This window comes from Stenella coeruleoalba (genome assembly GCF_951394435.1).
Source record: "Stenella coeruleoalba genome assembly, chromosome: 19".
Taxonomy (NCBI): domain Eukaryota; kingdom Metazoa; phylum Chordata; class Mammalia; order Artiodactyla; family Delphinidae; genus Stenella; species Stenella coeruleoalba.
The window spans coordinates 41,228,826-41,238,525 of NC_137165.1; the positions used below are offsets into that span (position 1 = coordinate 41,228,826).

At 54.4% G+C, this 9,700-nt stretch overlaps 1 protein-coding gene across 1 annotated transcript; it reads right to left on the reverse strand.

Annotated features, from left to right (window-relative positions):
* Window positions 1–2,580: 2,580 nt before the first annotated feature.
* KRT36 (keratin 36) lies at window positions 2,581–6,246 on the reverse strand. The gene is made up of 7 exons (XM_079904866.1): window positions 5,755–6,246; window positions 4,978–5,060; window positions 4,561–4,717; window positions 3,839–4,000; window positions 3,612–3,737; window positions 3,223–3,444; window positions 2,581–2,835 (listed from the first exon to the last, which is right to left on the reverse strand). Exons 1-7 carry the CDS (start codon window positions 6,211–6,213, stop codon window positions 2,665–2,667), a joined length of 1,380 nt encoding a protein of 459 aa, XP_079760992.1. The 5' UTR covers window positions 6,214–6,246; the 3' UTR covers window positions 2,581–2,664.
* Between the last annotated feature and the right edge of the window lie 3,454 nt (window positions 6,247–9,700).

Below are 9,700 nucleotides of genomic sequence, written 5' to 3' on the forward strand. Positions count from 1 at the left end.
CGACAGATGAATGGATAAAGAAGATGTGGCACATATATACAATGGAATATTACTCAGCCACAAAAAGAAACGAAATTGAGTTATTTGTAGTGAGGTGGATGGACCTAGAGTCTGTCATACAGAGTAAAGTAAATCAGAAAGAGAAAAACAAATACCATATGCTGACATATATATATGGAATCTAAGAAAATAAAAATGGTTCTGATGAACCTACGGGCAGGACAGGAATAAAGACACAGACGTAGAGAATGGACTTGAGGACACAGGGGGGGAAGGGTAAGCTGGGTCGAAGAGAGAGAGTGACATTGACATATATACAATACCAAATGTGAAATGGTTAGCTAGTGGGAAGCAGCTGTATAGCACAGGGAGATCAGCTCAGTGCTTTGCAACCACCTAGAGGGGTGGGATAGGGATGGTGGGAGGGAGATGCAAGAGGGAGGGGATACGGGGATATACGTGTGCATATAGCTGATTCACTTTGTTATACAACAGAAACTAACACAAGCTTGTAAAGCAATTATACTCCAATAAAGATGTTAAAAAAAAAAAAGAGCAGGGGGTTCCTTAACCAACACAGATGCTCTGAACAACTGGATAAAAAGGTAGAGAAAGCTGCATAAATAAAGCACCTACCACACACAGGCTGTTTGAATGCATGTGCTGAGGCTGTGAATGCACTCGGCAAGCTGTAGAACGCACATAAACAGGGAACACACCGCGTGGTTCGAGGAGCTGACAGCGTGATTGTCAGGTCACAAGCCCGCACCACCTGTCTGCTGTTTCCACGCAGGAGCCAGGCAGCTGGAACAGTGGCCAGAACAGAGGCTCAGCCCACTGCCCAGCCCCTAGCTATTTCTATGGAGAAGCACCCTGGGGTGTGGTGCGCTCTGCGCATGCCCGGCCTCCCACCTCTCGTCTGAACCTCTGCCAGAGCCGGAGCTGCAGACCTCAGACCCCAGAGCAGGAGTGCGGAGCACAGAGAGCGGCAGGGCAGGGCTGAGACCACGTGGGCTGGCCCTGCTGCCCGGCCTCTTGCCCCAAAGCCAAGCAGGTCTGAGGTTGAGCCCTTTGGGCTCAGCTCTGAGGGTGCTGCTGGAGGGCAGTATTGGCCCCGCCAGCGTCCTGCTGTGTAACCAAGCAAAGAGCTTGGGCCCGCCTGCTGGGCTTTCCCATTCCCCACTCTCCGCCCTGGGACTCTTCATTTAATACCAGCGCTCATAGCTACCACTTCCGGGCACTGTGCACGCATTGGAGCCTCCCCCACCCCCATTTTACAGATGCACCAGCTGGACCAGAGAGGTCACGTGATGTGGTTAGGGTGCACAGCCAGGCTCAGCACCAGCTGCTCCAGCCCGCCCGAGCGCTTCTTCCCCTGAGGTCCAAGATGTGTTTGCTGCACCTCTGGCTTGTCAAGCAGGTTGAAGATTCATGTTTAGCACCAACTACCTGGTGACATAGACAGAACCAGGTCTTTCCCATGGGTCTTGGACTCAAGTAAGAGCCCAGAGGTAGAGAAAAGAGGGAAGGGGGTTGGGGAGAGACAGAGACAGAGAATCTGTGCGCTGGGAAGAGTGCCCGAGTTAGAGTCAGAAGAGCTGAGCAATGGCCTCATCCCCACCACTCACCGCTGTGTGGCCTGGGGCAAGTCACTGCCCTCTCTGGGCCTATATTCTCAACTGAAGAATGAGGTAGGGGGACAAAGGAGGCATGGGGCCCTCAGACATCTCACAGGCCATGCTTCTGTGATCAGAGGGGCGTCCAGGCTGAGCCATGCCCAGATGAGCATGGCTCAGCCAGTGGAATCTGAGGCACTCTGAACTTTGCTCCACAGTGAGGTCTGGCTGTCCCCTCCCCCTTCCCCACTTCACTGTCCCTGCCGCCCTTCACTTCAGCCCTGTGTCCAGTGTTAGGGACGTGGGTTCACCCAACCTTCCCGCCTGCATCTCCCAGCTCACACAACTCCCCTCCCTGGAGTGGTTGGCCCAGGCTGGCTACTTGGAGTTTGCCTCTCTGGGTGGCATCCCCTCTCCTAAACTGTCCCCAGTGTCAGGCCTGGAGGTGGCCAGCGAGGTGACAGGAGCTAGACAAGGGAGGAGACACTGAAGGGAAGAGAGAACCACCAGACCAGGCAGGGCTACCGAGGAGGACGGCTTGGGAGCCTTTGCCTCTCCTGGGGCCGCCCCAGGTGGTCCCCATGGGCAGAGTCAAGCCTGTAGGCTATTGGCCAGCAGCCATCGGATTAGGTCAGCGTCTGTTCTCATGGTCCAGGCCCTAGGGTATCCCTGTTATGAAATAGTTTGAATCATTCTGTCACATCTTACCACTCAGAGCCAGAGGAGACAGACCTGAAACCAAAATCCACACCTTCACAGCAAGCCCAGATCAAACACCCCCAGTAACTAACCACAGAAGATCGACAGAGGCAAGTTTGCTTTACCAAGAGAACACACTTTATTGGGTAAATTTCCAGGGAAACCTAGTTTTACAAAGCATAGAAGCAGTAAAGGTCAGAAATACAGTCCAAGAAGTATTTTAGGTAGAAAAATCTGTTGAGCAGGGAGTGCCTCTAGGGAAGGGAGGGGGGGATCTTTTAGAGCCGGGACCCAGAGGGGTGTCCTCCTTCCTGTGGGCCAGGGCCTGCCCCTTGGGCTGGGCAGCTGGTTACAGCGGCTGCACGTGCTTCCTGCTGGAAATGACTTTCCCATCTCTGATCTCCTCCGTGATGGTGCAGATCTGCGTGCTGCTCTGGGGAGCCGGGGCGCAGGGCACACTTGGGATGTAAGGAACTATAACGGCAGGCTTGCATTCCGTGGCACAAGGGCGGGCAGGCAGCTTGAGGAAATGAGATCATACAAGGGTGTTTGGCATTGGCCATTGGACTGACATTTGCGTTAAACGTAAACAGGGGTCAAGTGAGACAGGTGGGTGACAATGACAAAGGGCTCAGACAGTGCCTCTGAAATCCCCAAGGGCTGCAGGGATGAAGACCAGAAACTCCCAGCCAATAACAATGGTTGGAGAAGTACCATGAATGGGGCTGACTTGTCCCCCTGCAAAAGCCCAAAGCCCAGGGCTGGAAGGAATCTCTCTGAAGATGCTTTGATTAATCCCCCTTCATCTGTGCAATAACCACCCTAGGACTGATGCCCTCACCGCGGCACTGAGGGTTGGGTCCAAGTGAGCCCTTTCCACAAGCCGGGACCTCCGGAACCCACTCACCTGCACTCTCTCTCCCTCCAGCAGGCAGCGGTAGGTGGCGATCTCCGACTCCAGGCGGGCCTTGACGTCCAGGAGGACCTTGTACTCCTGACTCTGCCGCCCCAGGTCACAGCGGATCTCAGACAACTGAGCCTCCACGTTGCCGATCAGGCACTGCATCTGAGCCAGCTGGGAGCTGTAGCAGCCCTCGGTCTCCACCCGGGTGGATTCCAGGGAATTCCGCTGCAGTGGGAAAGAGGAAGCACTCCCAATGTGAGGGAATCCCACCCAGAGACCCACAGCCCTGCGCATCTGGGTACCACTTGCGATCACACCCCGTGATAACCGAGGCTGGTGGATCAGGGTACCTGCCACGAGCTTGGCCAGCCACTCAGGCAGGGGCCACTCACCATGTTGTACTGGGCCTGCAGCTCGATTTCCAGGGCATTGACGGTGCGTCCCAGCTCAATGATCTCTTTCTGACAGCACTGCAGCTGCTCCGAGCCGGACACCACTTGCTGGTTCAGCTTGTCAGTCTGAAAAGCATGAGAGGACCCAGAGCATGGTCAGAGCAAGTGAAGCTACTGTCAAGGGTGACCCCTCCCCAGGAGCTTGTCCTGGGCTGGCCCAAACCCACCTGGGTGTTGAACCAGGCCTCCAAGTCTCTGCGGTTATTTTCCACCAGGGTCTCATACTGGCATCTTATCTCATCCAGGATCTTGTTGAGATCCACTGGCGGGGCAGCATCCACCTCCACATTCAGCCTGTCCCCAAGTTGGCATCGAAGTTTGTTGATTTCCTGCAGAAAGGAGGCAAGATGGCATAAGGCTGTGAAAAGGATGCTGGATGAGGGTTCGACTGACCTGGGTAAAAACCCTCCTCCTTCAGTTGCCAGCTGTGTGACATTAAGCAGGATACTTAACCTCTCTGAGCTTCAGCCTCCGCGTGCACCTCTACCTGCCTCCTCAGAGGATTTGGGAGAGTAAAGTGAGACAATGCAAACACCAGGCAAATAGAATCATTATCAGGCACTACCTTCCAAATGGAGATTTAGTGTCATGGGCAGGAGTCTGGGATCTGTGTGACATTAGGCAAGTGACTTAACCTCTCTGTGCCTCAGTTTTCTCATCTGCAAAATGGAGCTTGTAATAGTATATGACTCCTGGGATTATCGTGAGAATGACATGAAGTGAGAATGAAATGCAAAGTGCTTCGTATAGTTCCTGGCACACAGTGGGCCATCAGTAAATGTCAGCTGGGGTTACTGTGGAGGTGGTTGTCATAGTTTTACACCCAAGGGTCAGCAGTGGCTCCCTGCTGGATGGAAAACATCGAGGGGGTGCATGGCATCAACCTCACCTCCTCATGGTTCTTCTTGAGACACATCAGCTCCTCCTTCAGGGACTCCACCTGCATCTCCAGGTCGGCCTTGCACAGAGCCAGTTCGTCCAGCGTACAGCACAGTCCCTTGGTGTCAGCCTCCACCAGCTGCCGCATGCCCAGCTCCGTCTCGTACCTGCACGCAGAGAGCCCTGCTGAGTCCACAGCAAAGCAGCCATGCACAGGCAGGGCCCACTGCCCTGCTGACCAGCTGCAGCGGCTGATTTGGGGTCAGCAGCACTGCGGTCCTTTCCCTTGACCCGAAAGCGATCCAGGAGCGATGCCACATTTCCCACGTACGGCTCCATCTGGCCTCACTCCCACTCACCGGCTCTCAGAGGCGGGGGACAGAGGCAAGGGAGCAGCACAGAAACATTCCTAGATCAGGTCACTCACTTGGTTCGGAAGTCGTCAGCGGCCAGCTTGGCATTGTCAATTTGCAGGAACATCCTGGCATTGTCAGTCTTGCTCAGCAGGATCTGGGGAACAGGGGGTGTCCCGTGAGCTGGGGAAGGCCCAGCAGTGTGGGGACAGGTGGGGAGGGGACAGCCCAACTTTCGGATGCCATGCTTCTAAGTACCACCGGCACCTTTGGCATTTCCAGCCCTGAACATCCTGAGCCCAGGTGTAGAAGGAGCATCATTCCTGGGAGGGGCATCAAAGGGATGTCAGTGGCCCTCAGTCCTGACATCCACAGCCCCAAAGTGGCCCAGTGGGTGAGTGGAGAGAACCAGGCCAACCTGGATTCAGGTTCTGCATCCAACAGCAACAGGCTATGGGATCTCGGGCAAGTTGCTGCACCTCCCTAAAATTCAACTTCCGCATCTGTTAGATGGGTCCAGTAATATCCATCTCTTTAAGATGAGGGATAAACAAGCGAAAGGATAGGAAGCTGTCAGGCACAGCGCTTGTGTCCAGTAGGGGCTCGGTGCATGTGACTGCCCTATCTATAGCTGAGACAGCGGAGGGAGGGGAGGAATGGCTGGATTGGAGGGGAGGTTACAAGCAGCAGAGAGGTCTGGGTCCCCCAAGAAACCAAGACCCTAGAGAGAAAAGCTGGCCCTGATAGGAGAGAGAATCCCCTAAGAGCTACAGTCCCATCTGTAGTGGGACGAGACAGACCCCTCCCAGGGTTTGGGCTGCTGGGCTGGAGAAGGGCCAGGTCCCAGTTACCTTCTGCTGGAGCTCCTCAATGGTCTTGAAGAAGCACTGGTAGTCTGGTCTGATGTACGGCATCTGAGACTTGTACCACTCCCGGATGCGGCACTCCAGCTCTGCGTTGTCCTGCTCCAGCTGGCGCACCTTCTCCAGGTAGCTGGCCAGCCGGCCGTTCAGGAGATGCATGGTCTCCTTCTCGTTGCCATTGAGGGAGCCCTCGCAGAACCAACCCCCGCTCCCAGTAAAGTCGGAGCAGGGGAACCCAGAGGACGGGCAGGAACGAGGCAAGCAACTCCCAAGGCCGGAGAGGCCCAGCCTGACGGAGGAGGCTGACCCCCCAACACCAGGAAGGCAAGAGACTCTGCAGGATCCCACAGGGCGGACACAGGACACCTGAGAGACACCACCTGTGGTGCCACAGAGGCCTTTGATGGATCCAGAGGAGAAGATCGGAGAGCAGAGCTGGGTGGCCATGGCGCTAGCAGAGGAGGTTGCAGCTTAGCAAGGAGCTCAGGTTCTGACTCTCATGGCCTCTCTGGGGCATTTATATACACTTTCCGTGGGGTGTTGCCATGTTACTCTTGGGAAAGCCTGTTCCCATTCCAGGAAGTTAGTCTCATTAAAATGTGATTTTTTGCTACCCATCCAAATTCCTTGCCTTATAAAAAAAAAAAAAAATTAGTTTGCTAAGTCAGGACTCTAAGCTGTTGTCATTTCCTAGCAGAATACGAATTTTATTGCCTCCTCAAAGTTCTTGCACCAGATCCCATGAATCAGAAGTGGCCTCACAAATGACATGTGGTACCTGCCCTGTCTGCACGCTTTTCCCGAGGAGCCAGGTATTTGTCACCTCTGTCCACTACCCCAACCCCCCTCGTAGCTGCTCACCTCTGCCTGGGCCCCTGGGATGGTGAGGAGGGAGCAAAGGGAACTAAAATTCATGGAGCAGTCATCATGTGCCAGGCTTGTAGTTATTTCATTCACACCTCACAACAGTCCTGCTGAGAATGGTAGAAAGAAAAAGAAAGAAAGAAAGAAAGAAAGAAAGAAAGAAAGAAAGAAAGAAAGAGGGAGGGAGGGAGGGAGGGAGGGAGGAAGGAAGGAAGGAAGGAAGAGAGAGAGAAAGAAAGAAGGGAGGGAGGGGCAGGTAGAAAAAGAAAGAAAGAGGGAGGGAAAGCTTGCTTGAGATGAACAGGCAGTGAGTACAGATCTTGGATCTGAAACCAGGACTCTCGGACCCCAAATCCCATGCCCTTGTCCCACTGCTTCTGCCATACAACCAAGGTCAAGTGCAGGCACCCAGAATTTCGAGACAGGAGACCTAGGTTCAAACCCTGGCTCTGTGATGAGGTACCCTGTGATGCTGAGCACATCACTCCCTCCCAGGCATCCTCAGGGTCCTCACTGGGACAGTACAGATCATCAGCCTGCCCCGCCTGCTCCACACAGATGCGAGGAGAGTCAAACCAGGCCAGAAGTAAAAGTGTTTTAAAACCCATCGGGTGCCGTAGAAAAGTTGGTTGGGCTAAGAGGACTTAGCCTTTGATGATGGTTTACGGCTGTGGCTGGCAAAGGGTCGTGGCTGCTTTGGAGGGAAGTTTCCTTTGTGACCCCCAATTTCCTGAACCTAAGGGGGTAAAACCAGGACCCTGGACACCCCACGGGTGCCTAAACAGGTTACAGAAACAGTCAATGCAGCAGACCCTTTGGACAGGGAAGGGAGGAACAGATGACACACTGCCAGAGAGTTAAGCAAGCCAGGAGGAGAGCCTGAGAATTAAGGACCAAAGGTAAATTCCGTCTTCCACCCTCAAAGTGGGATTTCCCAAGGCTTGAGCAACCTGCTCACTCTTCGCCCACACAGACACACACAGCAAGGCTGGCATTTACAGAAGCATTTATGTGCTTCTGAAGTTGTAATTTACCAACCTCTTAAAACGCATTATAGGGCTTCCCCGCTGGCGCAGTGGTTGAGAATCCGCCTGCCAGTGCAGCGGACACGGGTTTGAGCCCTGGTCCGGGAAGATCCCACATGCTGCAGAGCAACTAAGCTCGTGTGCCACAACTACTGAGCCTGTGCTCTAGAGCCCATGAGCCACAACGACTGAGCCCACGTGCCGCAACTACTGAAGCCCGCGTGCCTAGAGCCCGTGCTCCACAATGAGAGAAGCCACCGCAATGAGAAGCCGGCGCACCGCAATGAAGAGCAGCCCCGGCTCGCCGCAACTAGAGAAAAGCCCGTGCGCAGCAGCAAAGACCCAACACAGCCAAAAATAAATAAATAAATAAAATTTTAAAAAACACACACACACACATTATAAGCTTCTCTCTGAAATTACTCAGGAGGGTTGGCTGTGGTGCACACACCTTGCCCAGTTCGGTGGACACCTCAACAGGAGGCCCGAGAGCCACCTGATGGGCTCCCCGGGGTGCACAAGCCGTGCGGCCCCTCTTAGGAGGGACAGCCGGGGCATCAGGCCTCCAGAGCTCCACTACTTCAGCAATGGTTCCTTATGGCTGCCCATCCTCCCTGCTCTCCCTGCAGGGCCTAGGATGGGGCTGTCTTGAGGCTTTTCAACCTCGGCCCTGTGGACATCGCAGACTATGTCATTCCCTGCGCGGCGGCTCCCTGTGCATCGTGAAGTGTCAGCAGCATCTCTGAACTTTACCGCCAGATGCCAGTAGCAACCTCCTCCCCCAGGCGTGACAACCAAAAATGTCTCCAGAAGCTGCCACGTGTCCCCTGGGTGGCAAAACTGCCCCCAGTTGAGACCCACTGGGCCATCAGGACAGGGAGATCTCCTATAAGCGCCTCCTTTGTTTTCTAGGACAACTAGTGCAGAGTCTGGCTGTCACTGTAGGGCCCGTTCAGGCAAGTCCTTAATGCACCCATGATCCAACTCACTTCCTTTGTGACACAGCGTGCTCGCCCTGAGGGTACCACCTCCTAGGCCCCTGACACGGCTCTTCTCTCTTTGGGGTCTCTGGCTGCTGGAATCTGAAGTTAACGTTCTCATTTTCTTTTTTTCTTTTTTTTTTAATCCCTCCGCTGTGCAGTCTGTATCTGAAGCTGATTCTAAGTTTCTCCCAGGGCAATTGAGTGAGCAGCTCTCTGCTGCTTCGGCTGTGTCCTGTCACTCAGTACGTACCTCCAGAGGGCCACTGTGGGCCAGAGTCCAGACAGGTGTCTCCAAGTCTGTGAAGAGAGGCACGTACCTCTTCTGGAGCGAGTGACAAGCTGGCCAGAGAAGGTCTTTCGGTCGCCCTTGGTCCCCTGCCTTTCTCCGTGGTGTAGACCGCAAGGCCACCTGGAGGGAAGTGTGGTAGGGGGGCCTCATGGAAGGAATTCCTCTGCTCTCTTTCACCTCAGAAGCCTGGACCACCACGGGATGAACTGAGGCCCGAGAGGAACAAACGCTCTTCCTGTATCAGAGGAGAGAACCCAGGTTTCATAGGGCTGCTCACCTCCCGAGGCAGCTCAGCCCACCCCCACCCATGGTGGCCCTGGAGAAAATCCACCTGCTCAGCGTTAAGTACGTCAGGGGTACCCAGGCATCAGGTTTTCAAAATAGGGTCCTATTCTGAGACCATCCTTTCTAACATGAATCAAAAATACACTGGGCTAAGAGTCAGGGGACCTGGACTCCAGGCCGACCTCTGCCTCACTCTGTTTGAGCCTCAACTACTCTGGGCCCCAGAGCCCCATTCTGAACAGGAAGGGCCTGGACAGGGTGAACTCAAGGCCCTTGCATCTCAGACATAGGATTTAAGGCCCAAATGTTTCCCATGGAGCCGGCCAGGAGTCACCTGGACGTGTCTGTGACTCACCCACCATCAGCCACTGTCCCTTCTCTGTCACTGACCACAGGACCAAGTGGAGTTATGGAGGTTCAGCCTGTGACACGGTTGGGTTTTCTCTTCTTTGCTGTCCCCATGGAACTCAGCCTCCCTTTGCCTCTAG

Coding starts and splice junctions, on each gene's coding strand:
- KRT36 (XM_079904866.1), bottom strand. CDS start 6,213: ATGGCCACCCAGCTCTGCTCTCCGATCTTCTCCTCTGGATCCATCAAA. Junction 4,001..4,560: donor TCAAGAAGAACCATGAGGAG/GTGAGGTTGATG, acceptor TCCTTTCTGCAG/GAAATCAACAAACTTCGATG. Junction 3,445..3,611: donor TGCAGGCCCAGTACAACATG/GTGAGTGGCCCC, acceptor TTCCCACTGCAG/CGGAATTCCCTGGAATCCAC.